General features: G+C 41.1%; 1 protein-coding gene across 9 annotated transcripts in view; it reads right to left on the bottom strand.

The window, feature by feature from the left end:
* Nucleotides 1–16,478, bottom strand: part of DENND2B (DENN domain containing 2B) — a 154,753-nt gene that overhangs the window by 29,627 nt on the left and 108,648 nt on the right. For all 9 annotated transcript variants that reach the window (XM_090140471.1, XM_031613963.2, XM_031613965.2 and 6 more), the window contains 6 exons: nucleotides 14,416–14,631; nucleotides 11,771–11,867; nucleotides 10,829–10,873; nucleotides 7,677–7,861; nucleotides 6,914–7,023; nucleotides 5,335–5,404 (listed from right to left, as the gene is read on the bottom strand). In XM_090140471.1, the coding sequence (XP_089996597.1) occupies nucleotides 5,335–5,404; nucleotides 6,914–7,023; nucleotides 7,677–7,861; nucleotides 10,829–10,873; nucleotides 11,771–11,867; nucleotides 14,416–14,631 (723 nt within the window). The remainder of the gene's footprint in view (nucleotides 1–5,334; nucleotides 5,405–6,913; nucleotides 7,024–7,676; nucleotides 7,862–10,828; nucleotides 10,874–11,770; nucleotides 11,868–14,415; nucleotides 14,632–16,478) is intronic.

The raw sequence follows: 16,478 nt of genomic DNA, 5'->3' as shown, positions 1-16,478 counted from the left end.
GCCTTCTTCCTGAAGGAGGGAGGGTGGAGAGAATGATGTTTTGGTTTTTGAGTTGTTTTCAGAAAGCTCAGGATATTTTCGGCCTTAGTCCACCACAAATTAAAACACTGATGAGTTTTGTTGATAACAAGAGACAGATTCCCAAGAGCTTGAACATAAACTGACAAGAACTTGGCTATGGGATGGAAGAGCTGAGATTTGCTTCAGGGCTGATCCATAAGTGGTTCAGGACAGTCTTGTTACAGTGAATTTAATCTGATGTTTGCTGAGTAAAGTCTCCAAAACCTGCTTCATCATCTGCCTTTAGCAGGTGGAACAGACGACTTTTGCTTCTGAAAATAAGCCTACCACTTTTCTCTTTCAAAGCTCACCTCCCTACCCAGGTGCTTGAAATCCAGAAGATGTCTTCAGAGATCTTCTCCCAGTCTGGCGTTGCTGAGATGCTCTCACACACCACACACTCCTGCTTTCAAATCAAGGCAGTGTGCAAACTCACCAGCCACTCAGACACCTAACTCAGTGGTTTGGTGCTTTAAAGACAGAGACAAGAAAGCTCCTGCTTTCCTGGCCCCAGAAGTAAGTGGGGAACACTGGTACCACTGTGTTGACATCAAAGAAACCAAAGCAGTAAGGATCAATGGAATATGTCTCCTCCTGCACTTCTCCCAGACTTTCCATCTACCTGAAGACACCCTGTGTGGAGGGGGAATGCAGCTAAAACAGACCTACCAAACATCACAGAAGAGAAACATGCAACACGGCCCTACATTCCATCTCAAAGCAGCAGAAGAGAAGCAAAAAACAGACTAACATCAACCTAAAGACTCCGGAGGGGCTATACCCCTTCCTCCCAGGGTGGGCCAAGATATCTTTACTGAGACCTTCTGGATAATTCTCCAGAGAGCATTATTAGTAAAACCTGAGGAAAAAGTAAGGGCTGTCCCAGGCCAGGCCAGGAGATAAAGGAACATGACAAACGCACAACAGCTTCTTTGCCTTCCTAAAGCACATGCATTAGCTCTGGGTAAGCCTCTAGCACCCTGGGCTGTCTTTGAGATCAGAATTGTGGATGCTTCAATTGCAGTTCACAGTAATTAAGGCAGTGATCGTATAACAGAGATAATATATACTCTAAATGGCAAAGCAAATGCACACAGTACACAATCTCCATTCCTTTCTGTGAAAAAAGACACATTCTGCTTGGCTCTAGGACTGTCTGGGAAGAATGAGAGATTCAGACTCAATCCAAAAACTTTAAACAGGGAAACATCAAGATGAAGAAGGGAAATCCCATGAGGCAGATGGTGATGTCCAGCTAATAAGAGCCAGAAATTCACAATCAGAGATGTTCCTCAAAAACAAATTCAAGTGTTGGGAGTCTGAAGTTATTCCATCAGAGTCACAAGCCAGCTTCTGCAGCAGCTTTGGTTTCCAGCTAGGGCCAATCCAAACACAGACCATGAAAAAGCTGTCGGTGTTTTAAATCCAGAAACTCATGTTAAAGTCTTATCGTTATATGTGAAACACAAACGTTAACGCCAAAGCACTCAGTGTACACTGTCAAACATGCTCAAGGGAAGGCAGGATGGAAGTAACATGGCAACAGAAAGAAACACTTTTCCAATGAGCTCTTCTCAGCTCCATAGATGTTAGTCTGCATCCCAAAAGAGTTGCTTCCACAGTGGAATAAATGCCCCTCTCCTGCCCCAGCAACTGCAGGATGTCCCACCTAAAGACTGCTTTTTGTGTTTTAATGTACACACTTTCTGCTCAGGCATCTGGTCCTCCCCTGACCCCAGGGACTCACTTGTCTTAGCCTAGAAAAGTGCACTGGGCAGCATTTTTACGTGAGAAGGAAGAGAGAGGTAAGACAGGGTGAAAGACATGTTGTGAGTTGTTATATTTCTGCAAGTACAAAGTTAATAGCTAGAAAATCCTGATATCAAACTTTATATTCTGAGAAAGAGGTCTTTTCACACATCTGTCCAGTGTGCTAGATAGGTGTGCTGCTTACTATTCCCATGAACCAGCTGCCTTCTATGGCAATTGATAGCAGGACTTTGTTTTAAGGATGCAGTAACTTATATTCCAGTATTGTCTGACTAGAACTAACTCTTCTCAGCAACTCCCATTGCAGTAAAGCCCAAGATGCATTCCAATTCCCATTACAGCATCCTCCCCTCTTTCCTTCTCCACGGGGCTCTCTTGCTCTCCCTTTCTCCCCAGCCCCATAGCACCTGAGATATTGTAATGCCCACCAAGGAAGGGAGTGAGCTGTGAGGTAAAACTGAGCCTTCAGCAGGAACTGCTCAAATCACCTTTGCTGCCGACAGGCAAATATCACAGAGCCACAGCCCAGACACAGCAGCAGAAACGAGCCTGGCAAATCGATGGAAAGAAGCATGGGAATGAAAGTAAAATTAACCTGATTTAATATGGAAGAATGTCTTATTTGCAGTAAAGTGGAATAGGAGCGATATGTAATATCTCAAGGATATCAACCCATCTGCCTTTATATGAAGTTGCATACTTCTGGTATCAAGTGACCAGGAAAGCAGCTACAATACTGCCTTGGAGGTAGCAAAATGTAACTGGAAAAACTTCATGCTATCTATGAAAGTGCAGATTGTTTGCAGTAGTACAATAGGTTACATTCCATTCTAATCCTGTTTCAAAAATGAAACATAACAATATAAATATATTTAAAAGGGATACTGTACAGGATTTGCTATACAAACAGAACATAATTGTCACTGTATCCCTTGAGGTACTTTTGGCTTTGGATACACAGGCAGAAAAAGGGTCTGGAAAAATGTGAAATCCAAAGGCAAAAAAGTGGGACAGTTTGTTCATATCTCAACATACCAAAGAAGAACTAGAATGGCAGAAAGTTCAGTAGCTAACAGGTAATTATTTTCTAAGCAGAGGCACCAGAACACCTAACTCTGCAAAAAGGCACAAGCAGTAAGCTGGACACTACCTCCCAGGGTTGGATGGGTTGGTCCATTTGACCATAGAAGCTTCTGACCTGGAAGCATTCAAGGCCAGGCTGGATAGGACTTTGAGCAGCCTGGTCTAGTGGGAGGTGTCTCTGCCTATAGTAGAGGGTTGGAGCTAGATGATCTTAAAGGTCCCTTCCAACCCAAACCATTCTATGGTTCTATGGAGCCTACAGCCAAGTTCTCCAGAAGATGTGAGAAACTCCAGCTGAATATCATGAGCACCCCTCAGGCTGGGGAATATTTTCTAAGGAATTCTCCCTGCAGCTGTTGGCTTACAATGAATTCAGGATTTTGTCACAGTTCTATATTGAGCAATACGACCCCATCTTTCTCATACATTGTGTTTGCTGAAACCTTTTTGTAGTTCCCAAATTAGGGTTGTTGTGTTTGACAGGTTGGGAATGGGACTCCTCAGAGGAGATACTCTGGACCTTGTCAAAAATTGCTCAGGAAGTTACACACTTAAACACAAAGATCTGTTTTAAAGCCCAAGCCTCTGGCATATAAACAGTTTCACCTGCTCGGAGTCGGATATGTCTTTTCATTGTGGCTTCTATTTCAGTCTCACTTTGATCCAGGATCAACTGTTTTGCATGTCACAAATGTAAGTTTTGTTCATGATTCCAAACTTGCTGATATTTTCAGAACTATAAAAGCCTTAAACCACCCTTCTACGGTAGAGGGAATACGTTTCAAAATTTGATTCTAGTCAACATTTTCTGAATATACCTTATTATCCTTTTAAATAACAACAGACACACTGTGGAACTAACACTTCTCAGCAACTCCCATTGCAGAAAAGCCCAAGATGCATACATATGCATAAAAAGTAAAAATTGTACTGCTGCACTACACCTCGTTGTGCTTATTTACATCAGCAAGGATACTTTCTAGCTGCTCTATTTCATTATCTCTGAATCATCTCCTAACCAGATTTACTATAACACAGGCTTTCACTGACGTTTCCTTTCCACAAATAAATCCTGTTGTTTTGGCCCACTCTTCCACACTTAGACACATACAGTAAGCAAGCTTCCATGATGCTACCTATAGCAAATACCGCCCACAGAATTGATAAACAAACTTTCTGCTTTGTTAGTTTAAGTGAAATCTCTTACAAAATGCACCCATATACAGCAGTACCTCCCAGACAGAGCATCTGCTATCTGCGTGACAAGGAGCATTGCCATAGACTTGAGTAAGGACAGGGTCAGGTGCCAGCAGCACGCAGAATGGAGCATGCTGTTCTAACACAGCAAGTTGCTCTGTCTACTGGAAGCCTCTGAAAACTATGGAAGGGAGGTGCTCCCTGCTTGGAGAGATGGGAAGTAATGACAGTGAAGGAAGAAAGGGGAAAAGGGAGAGTTATCTATTCATTTTGCACAAGTACGTAAAACGTTCCTATGGTATTTATTATCCATATAAGCTCTCTAGTGAAGTGTAGTCCACTGACACGTGGATAGTATACAGGTTGTCTCACCACTTGCAACCCTATCCAAGTGCAGGAATGGCCAACGGCTGTATGCATTGCTGCCATCCCATCATTTATGCACAGACGAGCAGCAGAAGCCTGTTCACACTGTGCTTCACCTGGCTTAATAAACTTTGCAAGTCTTTTGTGCAGTTTTCTTTCTCTCACAACACATAAGCATGCTCTGTGCTCTGAATTTATCTGGTGACCAGTTTATTTCCCTAGTGATGAGTCCCACGATGAGACAGAATCGTGCAGCAGGTCAGACTGAGTACCCTTACCATCAGCTAATCACCCTGGTCACGAGGACAGAAAAGGAGCCTCAGAGCCTAGACTTCCTGTCACAGGCATCACCTTGTTGTGTGGCCCTGAGAAAATGCTGATTGTGGGCTGCCCTCCACTGTCACCCTACTGAGCAGGGTGGCAGATTTGTCTGCACGACGGATGTGCTGCAATTATTTAGGCAACACTGGCAGAGAGCTTTAGAGATGTAAGCAGTTGCACAAGAAATAAACTTTATTCACAAATGTTTAGAAATACCACGTTTGCCTTTGCTTGCAAGTGTTGTGGTATTTCTGCTGCCTTTTGAAAGCACATGATATAAAGAACTTAAAAGGTAAATGCTCACAGGAGAAATTTTCCACATTCCTATGAAATGGGATCCCATTCCTATGAATGGGATTTGATTCAAACAGACATTTCAAAGTCTTATTTTAATATAAGCCCTTGCACTTTCAAATCTCAGAGTGAACAACCCAGTTTTCTAGTAAAATAGCAGGAGAAACTCTCAAAGTTCAGACTATAGTTTAGAGATATTGTTTAACAGAATTCCACGGTTTGAAATATAGGTGATATACTTACCAACAGCCTCCTGCAATAGCCAAACCTCCGGCTCCCATCTTCCCCAGTCAGCATGAAAGAAAAAGTCTCACTAGAGGGAAGAAAATTGTCCTGATCTTACTATCAGAACTGCAGCCTAAGTACAAAGCAGGTCATTTGAAAAGGGATAGCGCTTTATCCTATGAGAGACTGTTCCCAATGAAAGGTCTTGTCTCCCTCTGTCAATCATCTGGACATACTCTGAGGCAAAATTCCAACAAGAGCAAAGTAAAAATGTCTGCACAGTCCTGGACAACCTAGCTATTTTCTTATAGGAAGAGATAGGTGCTGAATTTCAGTGGCATAGCAATGTCTTCATACTGCAGAAGGAATGTAAGAATCAGATTTTGAGAGCAGTGTTCAAATGCTGTGTATCCTTTATGTTTTAGTTACATCCTCTTTTAGACTGTGCCTTGTTTTCAAAGGGAGAACCCTAGATATTCTCTAAGAGTAGAGAAATCATTTGCTAATCTAAAAATAATACAGATTCACAATGGGTTTGTGAATTTGCATACTGGCTGATAAACGTTCCTGACTACTTTGCAAGTTTGAAATGGCATTATATAAAACACTTCTTAATGCCAGGGTTTATATAATTATAGCAGAATATGATAGGGATATCTTATTTCACAAACATGGGCTCTGGAAAATCTGTCTAGCAGAGCAGCAGCAGAAGAGGTGGAATGCTGTGCAAGCAGATCTGCATGCTGCTCCCAGCAATGTTGTCCACACAGTTTTACTTCAGTGTGTTCTACACTTTGTTGTTCAGGTGCTTAAAAATACTGAGTAATATAGCCAAGCAACACTGAATATAACATAGTTATGTGACACACATCATACCTAAGCCAGTAAAACATTCCATGCGTATTTTTGGCTTCATTGATTCCTAGGTGAATGCTAGTTTCTTGCCATTGTTGAAAGTCCCTTAAGACACACACTGAACATTTCATTTACATACACCTCATGCCACGCATCTTTAAAAGACATTTCATATTTTGGGATATTTCTTCCTTCTTCCCCTTCTTTTACTACTATATCATCAGACCAGCAAGTTCAGATTCACTGATTCAGGGGAAAAAATAAATAAATAAATTTGAAGCTTCTTTTAAATGAAGAAGAAAACGGAAGGCTGGCTCTCCCTTCCTTTACCCTCTCCTCACATATATTCATTCATATATAAGTGTAGGAAGACAGTGTTCCTCACTTTGGGCCAGTAGAGGTGGCATGCAACATCAGGTAAGCATTCTGGGGTACATGAGTAGAGCAGGTAGTGGGCAGGGTCCTTTTTAAGGTTTATTTTAAATACTTCCATTTGCATTTTTTGGATTCAGCACTGAGAGGAACCTTCAGATCTTTTCAACCTTCAGCCACACAGGCTGATGAGCTGGGCAGAATGGGGAAGAAATATAATACAGAACCTAAAAAAATTAAATACAGCTGCTTGAGCCTAAAGTGGCCAAGACTTAAACTGCTGCTTCCATAATTGGGCATCGGCAAGCCTGCAGCTGCTCCAGATGCACTGCATCAGCACTGTGAGGCAGAGGAGCACCAGAGGATATACCTGTTGTATTCAGAGACAGGGAGCCAGTCTTTAGCATCAGGAAAGCAGAACTGAGGGATGGCCTTGAGACGCTCCTCTGCTTCACGCATTTGCTTGGTTGGCCTTTCTAACTGTGGGGGGGAAGAATAGAAATTAAATCAGTTACTGTTAGGGCCAGCTTCACAGCACCTCTCAGGAGTTGAGGGGAGGCAGGGGTTTGCTGTTGAGCACTGAAAAGCAAAGGCCCATCAGCTGGTTCCTTACTGGTGCTTGGCAGAGTGAGGCATGACCCCAAGAGAGGCTTTTAGAGGATAGTACAACATAAATAATCACTGCTGGTTTGCCTAAGTTAACCCAAACTCCCCTGTTGCACAACATCCAATTAAAATGCACTCCCATCTGAAATGTCTTTCTGTTGCCAGAGTAGCCCTAGTTCAGCAAAAGTCTTTCTATTGACTTCAGTGAGTTTTGGAACAAACCCTGACAGAGCTAAATGGAGTTGAAAGGGAAATATTTAGAAACTGAATTTAAACACAATATTTAAAGCACCTAAAATTGGGCCAAACTCTCCAGCACTGGAAATGACAGTTTTGTAAATAGGGAAAGCTTTCTGCCACCTTCTCAATGCTCTTTTCTTTATACAAATTCTGAAAGTTGAATTATTAGCTCCAATTAAGAAATAGATTTCAATTAATTTTCCCACTTATTCACATCATTGATTTTAGCAAAATGAGGATCTTAGAAAGCATTTAGAGTAAGTTGTACGTAAGAATTTTTCTTTTACCTTGGGAAACTGATATGTCACTTCTGGGAGGTAAGTATTTTTAGAAGGCTTCTTTTTCAGTGATACTACCACAAAATATTCAAATAACTCCCGTTCCTGCCATTCAATGAGCTCCAGTTCCAGAGTTCGATAACTCGGAGCTCTCTTCAGCATTGACTGGATATGCACTAGGCGCTGGGTATGAGCTAGCATTAAAAAGAAAAAAAAAAAAAAGATACAGATCATTACCTGGGAGTATAATGTGTACGTGTGAGCCACAGCCATTCACAAAGAACTTCCAGTTTGCCAGCGTATTATTCTAAGCATGTTCTCCTTACAAAATCAGGCCTTCGTACTGCCTCGCTAATTCCACCTATAAATCAAACCTCTCTCCAAGTAGTGAAGTGATGCAACACTAAGTCACTGAAATCATTTGCAGTTCATAACTGTTACACTGCCAAAGATCTGCTTTTTCTTCATGTCTAAGACTATATTATAATCTCTTCCATCAGCATGCAAATGCACCAGAACTTCCAGGGTGACACTTCACCTCAGGCCTGATTTGCATGTGGTGAAAAATGGTTCTGTGACTGGTCACTGTGCAGCACAGCTCTGCGGGAACAGCCCTGATGCAGTGATGTGTCTTCAGATCTTTCAGTTCTGACCAGCATTAAGTGAAAAAAAACCTAAGTAAAAACAGCTGCTTGCATGTTCTTCCCACCTCTTCACAGCAGGATCTCTCTGCAATGGCAGTCAAACTATTAGCAGCACATGTCCATCCCATAAGGTTATATTTGTAGACACAGTTCACAAAAGGCATGTTTCCCCTTGCAGTAAGGAAATAAGATGTCATAAGCACTTGATCTCAGCAGTAATTAACCAGCAAAAATAAAAGAAACTGCTCTGATGACCAGCTGGCATACAACTGGTCCAACAACACAAGAATTACAAATTATTTTGATAGAAAGTTTGGATCATGATCTGACTGCACAAGCAGGGAAGCCAAATCCCAAGAAAAAACCTGCAGTAGATAGATAAGAAGGCTTTGTCCTCATCTTATTACAATAGCTCTGCATACCTGTGGGTTTATTTTTTTTTTCACCTCTCTTACTAATTACATGATAGATTTTTAGGAATAAAATCTGATTTTTTTTTGTAATTCTCTCCATTTATCCGGTCTCTTGAATATGAGACACTAACTCACTGGCCTGACCTCAGTGGAGTTTGTGCAGGTACTGCACGCTGAGAGAGGAATTTCACAGAGTCATAGAATGGCTTCCACTGAGGGGGAACCTTAAGGATCATCTAGTTCCAACTTCCCTGCCACTGTCAGGATTGCCAACTGACAGGATCCCATCCAACCTGACTTTGAATGACTCCAGAGATGGGGTATCCACACCCTCTCTGGGCAACACGTTCCAGCACCTCGTCGCCATCTAAGTAAAAATATTTCTTCCTAATATCTATCCTAAATCTTCTAGTTTAAGCCATTTCCCCTTGTCCTATCCCCATCATACCATGTAAAAAGTCAGTCCCCTTCCTGCTTCTAAGCTCCCATCAAGTACTGCAATGAAGTCTTCCTGGAGCTTTCTCTTCTCCAGTCTGGACATCCTTCCCATACTGAGGGCCCCAGGCTTGAACAGTACTCCAGTTAGGGCCTCACAAGGTCAGAGTAAAGGGCAACAATCACCTTCATCTCCCTGCTGCCACTCCCCTGTTGATGCAGCCCTGGATGCTGTTGGCCTTTTAGGCTGCAAGAGCACACTGTTGGATCAGCGTTTCAACCATCAGGACCCGCAAGTCCTTCTCCTCAGGGCTGGTCTCAAGGAGTCTTTCTCCCAGTCTGTAATCAAATCTGGGATTGCCTAGACCCAAGTGTAACAGCTTGCACTTGGCCTTTTAAACCTCATTAGATTTCCACTTTTCAAGCATATCCAGGTCCTTCCATATGGCATCCCCTCCTCCTATTGCGTCCACTGCACCACTCATCTTAGTGTCATCAGCAAACTTGCTGAGGGTACCTTCAATCCCACTGTCTATTTCATTGATAAAGATGTTGAAGAGCACTGGTCCCAAGACAGTCCCTTGGGGGACACTACCTGTGACCAGTCTCCACTTGTACATAGAGCTCTGGCTATGACCATCCAATCAATTCCTTATTCAGCTAATAGACCAGCCTTCAAATCCACCTCTCCCCAATTTTTAGAGATAAGGATGTGGTACAAGGCCATGTCAAAGGCCTTGCACAAACCCAAGCTGACAACATCAAGTCCTTCCTTTGTCCATCAGTGCAGTCACTCCATCACAGAAGGTCACCAGATTGGTTGTGCATGATCTGCCCTTACCGAAGTCATGTTGGCTGTCTCAAGTCATCTCCTTATCTTGAATGTACCTTAACATCTCATTCAGGAGAATCTGCACCACATGATCTTCCCAGGCACAGACATGAGGCACACTGGCCTGTAGTTTCCTGGGTATTCTTTTCTCCCTTCCTGAATACAGGAGTGAAGTTTCTCTTTTTCCAGTCAGCGGGGACTTGTCAGACTTGGCCTGACAGCCACAATTTTTCAGACATGATGGAGAGTAGTTTGGCAACCACTTCAGCCTGTTCCTTTAGAACTCTGGAATAAATTTCTATAAATTCTCTAAATTCTACAATATATACTCTAAATGTTCTGTAAGTTCTATAACATCTATAAATTCTATGAATTTCTATAATTTGCAGACTGTATGCCTATGAAAGAATATAAGAACTGCTATGCTGGATCATACCCAATACTTTGACTCCAACTGCAGTTAGCACTTAAAGCAGTGTATGAATAAGAAGAGAGCTTATATATCCAACCTCATTCCTCTAAGTTTGCACCTGGTAACTATTCTGGAAAACAGCAGCATCCATGAAGTGACCAACAAAGCAAACCTATCGAAGGTCCTATTCTTATTATATGGCACAGTGGCCATATCCTTGTTAGATCCTCACAGTTCTTTCTGTCTATACTTTCTACATTCATACTCCTGTGTTGTAAATTTTGTTAGCTCTGCAATAATAAAATTAGCATAATTCACAAAGGAAAATACATGTTGTGGACAGGAACAATGCTCAGTAGTAGATTACATGTTGACAGAGTCAGTAACAGTGTCTGATTAGAAGGTACTGAAGTCCGACCTCTTACCTTTAAACCTGTCATCTGAGTCACTCTCACTCTCACTGTTCTCATCTGGAAAGGAGATAGAGCGACCAGTTAATGCAAAACCAAAGCAAACATGAACTCAATTTACTGTGGTGAAACTGGGGAAAAACACATCACACACTGAACCCTGTGATCCAGACATGCTCTCTCTGGAGTTTTCAAACATCTTGAAATAAACAGTTTGAATGGCTGTTCAGATTATCTTTCCATTGGAATAAGTCACAATTTTGCTAGAGAATAAAAGCTTCATGAAAACGCAGAATTCATTCTCCATTGTAGCAAATCATTGCACTGAAGCCCAATCTGTGTAAACTATTCCGATACTTTTTCAAACTTGCAATTTTTCTTTAATATAGTTATGTACTTGAGAAGTCAAGGGAAGCCTTATGAACCTTGCCTGAGTAATATTTTCAGATAGCAGAATTGACCAGACTGAGTGAGAGTACCATGCAAAAGTAACTTTAAAATAAAATGTGTTTCTGTCACATTAAAATTTCATCATACTCATACTAAAAACACAGCCTGAATTTCCTTCTGGAACCATGCTTTTCCAGAAGGAATCTGAATTGCAGGCAGAGTTTATATTCACACATTCATGCCAGGAAAAAATATAGAATTAAGAATTATAGAGTTAAAATTGCAAATTTTGGAAAAAACTTACAGACATAAACCACTGAAAATCTGAGCTAAAGAACGGGCTGGGTGAGTCAGGATGGTTATGAGATTAATAGAATAGACAACAGTGAAAATCTGATTTATTTTCTAGCTCATTCCCATTTTTTTCCTCTCACAAGAAAAAATTACCATCTTTTACAGCAGAAAACTCTAAACAAAGTTGAGCCTGGAGCAGATGTGAACAGAAGGAAATCTGTTACTTCTGCAACAATCAAATGGATTCACTAAACTATGACGTGTGTGTCGCACCTCTCAGGGATGCAGTCTCAATGTTGGACATAGAAAGCTTCTTCAATCGTTTTTTTCCTCTTTTTGCACTGTAGATGGAATTGATTCTCTGGACAAGCTGTAAAATAAGAAAGAGAACAACCAGTTAGGCAAATCACTTTTCTGCTAGGAAACTTAATTAATTAACCAATCCGAATAAACAATTTGACAGTGGATGACAGACTAACTAGATGCCCTAAAACCTTTATCAGCTCAAAGGGCTTTTCTCTTCTCCCTTATTTTGAATCCCATACACTTGAATCACTTATTTGAATCTCACTACTTTGCCTATAGTTATATTTTCAAAAACAAAGAACGCCAGAATCAAGATCCTATTTTCAAAAATGACTTAGACATTTGCAATAAGAGCACCATGATTGAGTGTTTGACTGAGTGTTCAAAGAGTGTTCTATTATCCTCTGCATTTCTCTCTCTCGGAGAAAGAGTTGGCCCTAGGTTTTTAAAGCCTTTACACCTAACAGAATAGTGTGCTGCTTTGAAGCCCTATCATATCAGCTGAGGATTTGGCCCATATGGACTCTCCCACCCCCTTCCAACCTGTGCCATCCTTACTGACCTTCAGAGGTGCTGCATTTACTTTCTCCAACCTTATCTACAAAATTATTTTGAAATTGGCTACTGGTGCTGGCTAAAGCCAGCAGCAGCCAGAATTTCAATTCCCAGTAATCATTTTTACGACTTCCTTCCACAGGGCTAATATGGATAAAAATCTTTTATCCAAAATAATCTGAGATAATGGAAAATATTCATGTTTAATGACTTTAACAAGAGATTGGGATTACCAAAAAGTAGTACTTAAACAATATACTATAATTTCTGAAGAGTCATAAATACGAAGCAATTAATCTTCATAATGACCTAATGAGTCAGTAACAGTTTATTTCATTCCATAGCAGCTTTACTCATAGAAGTATAGTACAATTTGCAAAAGCTGCTTTACCTCAGCTTTAAGAGGGAAACAGAGTGAGAAATTAATTTGCCATAGAGTAGAAAGTCAGTAACAGAGCACAGATTTGGAACAAATTTGCACTCAGTTCTTCCAACAGCTGAATCATGCTGGCTATGTTTTATCAGGAGTGTTAATTGAAATACATACCTAATTTTCATGGTAAATTTTACATTTACTGCATAAATTCTCTTTATACTTCTACCAAGCACAGAAAGAACTGAACTAAACAAGTCCCCTCCCCTCCATTTCCAAGAGTACATAAGAATGTGGTTGGGTACATGATGCACAGATAGCAGTGGGAGAATCCCAAAGGAGCTGGGACAGCAAATCTGAGGAGCTAACCATAACTAAATCAAAATCAGTTCTAGGGGAGAACAGAAGCCATCCTGGGAAAGGTCTTGCTGAAATATTGTGCTCCCTTCACAGGACTGCCCGGTGCTTTGTCTGCTTGGGTTGTTTCACCAATAGTGAAACCTGCACACCAGTGAATGAAGTCCAGGTTTTTTAAAGCATTTGGATATGGTTTCATAAAGTATCCATGTTATCTTCCCTTTAGGTTTTGCATCTGTGGAGGCACCGGGTAGTGATGCAGAACAGTTATTTCTCAGGTAAGAGCTTTTCTCTAATAACTAATATTTATTCAATTAAAACGTGAGATTATCCAGTAATATGAGATTCTAGGAGCTAGAGCTGTCAAAAGGAGAAATAATTGTGAGATTTCTGATAAAATTCTGAACATTCATATACTTAAAATATAATTTCATACGAGGAGAATATCTATTCCTTAAATGCAACAAATCTGAATGTTGGGTACAAAAGTAACATCCAAACTTTCCAAGTTTTACTCAAAACCAAGAAGTATGCTACTCTGCAAGTTACTCTGTAACTTCCTCCACAGATGTATGCTCATATGTGCAGTAGAATACTGTATTTCATGAAAATAAAATTATAGTAAATAGTAAGGACATAAAATTAATTTCCTTCCTTTTGATTGCTTCTGGCTGAGTCAGAATTTCGTTTAATTGACAGGAACATAAAAATCTCCATCCATTCACAATATTTACAGCCGCATACTTAAAAATATACTCTCTAAAAAGAGCAGAAAAGAGTTGAATATACAATAAAAGACTGACTCTTCACAGGCCAACAGTGAACATATTGCTTGTTCTCTCTACTGCTATTGTACAAGAGAAGGTCTGATTGGTCTTTCTGGTTGATTTGTTGTTTGGTTTGTTGGGCTGGGTTTTTTCACTGGTTAGTTTCTGCTTTTTCTCTTACACATCTCATTTTGAGTTGGAAAGTTTGAACTCCTTGACAAGTAGAAAATTATTTTTCACTTCAAGACAATGGGGTTATGAGAATGGGGTAAGTTGTAAATAAATGCAGAAACTCTTTGCAAAGATGGCAGTCCAATGTTTGCACGTGCAAACAAATTGCAGAGTTACTCACTCCCAGGGAAGGGACTTTCACAGCTGGGGTCCATGTAAAAAGGAATATATTTTGTTTACCAAGAAAAAGAGCTTTCAATAAAGGCTAAATGTTGGATAGAAAATGGCAGGTTTTTGCAGGCAGGTGACGTATCTCCAATCATAAGCTTTGTATCTGAGGCCTTGCAACCAGAGAACCATTTGTTGGGACAAGATCACCCAGCCAGTACCTTTGGGATCCTCCTGGCCCGGCGTGTAGACAGCAGCTCACTTGCAGTACTCAGACTGTCCTCATTAAGGCTGGTGGGGGAGGAGGGAATGCCAAGCTGAGCCAGCAGCAGCATATCATCGTGGCTGTGCCGCTTGGGTAGCCGTGGTAAGCGGTGGCTCTTCCTTTCTGACCAGTTCCCAACACGCAGAGACTGGCTGCTGGGCTTTGAAGGTAGCTGTGGGAACAAGAACAGCTTGAGCTCTTCCCCTCCTCAGCAACATTTAGTGCAGAAGAAGCTCTGTGCGTGAGTGGCGGCTGTATAAATACATCACGCCAGGTGAGCCACATCTCTACAAAGTACGTGCGAAAAGAGGGGTAAAGGTCAAACTGAAGAGATAAAGGTCAATACCCTTATCTAAATTTCAAAGAAAACAAGAAACTGCATTTGGCTTTGAATTTCCAGGTACTCACATCACCTCAACGCTGTAAGTGTTCAAACCTAACCTAAAGTTTGGCTGACATCAAAACAGTGATATGATGGGCCTGATCTCTCTCACAGTGGTGAAAGTCAAGAGGGACTACACTGAAGCTGCTATTTTATTCCTGAGAAAGTAGGAAATCAAGCTTGCTGTATTTCCATGGTGTCAAAGTTGAGATCTGTTAATACACAAAGATCTTATTACAACTCTGTCCTGCCTTCCCAAGGAATTCACTTTAAAAGACAAATTGGTTATTACTGCAGCAGGAAAGCAAAACCTCACTGACAGGATTAAGTACCAAGAAGCATCTATCTTCAAAAAACTGGGGCTCTCTTGGAACAGATCTCAGAGCAGCTCTGCCTAGTTCTTGGGAAGGTTAATTGCAGGCTGGCAGGATCAGGTCCTACGGTTCTCTTCCCAGCTTCCCTGTGATGCAAGTGAAAGACAGAAAGTGTTTCCCTCCAGAACACTGCACCTCACCCTGACAGTCCACCAAACAGTCCTTTACATATCTAGGACAGCAGCATGCCTTAAAAAAGTACCATTTTCTTGAACAGCTGGCAGCTGGCATTCACTGATGTTCTATTAGCAGTGTTAACAACAGTACACCTGCAGTAGTAAATATCCCATTTGTAATAGTTGGGAGAGCATACCCATCACAGGGCCATTTGATCTGGAATTAAGTGTAGGGTGTCTCTGCATGTGTGGGTTTTGCATCACAAACAGAATGTCATCAATAAAGCATCCTTCTTGTAGCTTACGACTTAAAGAATTGGAAATAACAAACAGGAAAGGAGAAGTCACTACGGGATTTAAAATTACCACAAGCCAGTGTTTGAGGTCTCTGCTTACCACAGGTCTGCATGCCAGGAAAATCTACAGCAGACTATACTTCAATGAACGAAACACTTCTGGAGATGATTGGTGAAAGCCTGCTGACTTTCTGATCCCTTCTGTCTTGTTCATCATCTGAAGTCACGTTGCTAAACCAGCTATGTTGCCATGCTGGAAAAACTGGGTGATTAATTGTTGCCAAAGCTGCCATTTTTTCAGGAAATTGAGACTGTTCTATTTTTTGGTCATTGAAGAATTACCCAGGTCCATAGCTGACCTGCCCTTAGTGTCCCTTTGCTCTACGAATCAACAAAATGACACCACAATTACGGCACTAATGGAAACTCCTGGCAGCATTGCAAAAAGAAGCTACCAGAATAAAGAGCCCTGTTGCACAGATACTAAATAATACTTATTTATTGATAAATCTTTCAGAAATCACTGTAATCCATAAATTCTTTGGTCTCCCTTTGTAAAACACAGAAGAGTGAACAGCATATTACTACCATGGACCTATAAGGTTCATCCTTTTGGATGGCTTAAATGCTACCACAACTACTGTTAACACACAGGGTACAGCCCAAAATAATTGTTCTTTGTAATACTTCTCTCACTACAAAATTATCTTTCTCCTTACTCTGCCTGATCACTCACTTTATACTCTCTGTTCACAAAATCAGAATCATTGGGGCTGAAAGGGGCCTCCAGAGGTCACTTCCTACTTGCTCCCTTTTCAGTAGCTTAGCAGAAAACACTTCTGTTTTACAGA

The sequence above is a fragment of the Phasianus colchicus genome, chromosome 5 (genome assembly GCF_987193195.1).
Source record: "Phasianus colchicus chromosome 5, bPhaCol1.hap1.1, whole genome shotgun sequence".
NCBI classification, from domain to species: domain Eukaryota; kingdom Metazoa; phylum Chordata; class Aves; order Galliformes; family Phasianidae; genus Phasianus; species Phasianus colchicus.
The sequence above is the reverse complement of the archived record's forward strand: the minus strand, read 5'-3'. Positions and strand labels throughout refer to the sequence as shown.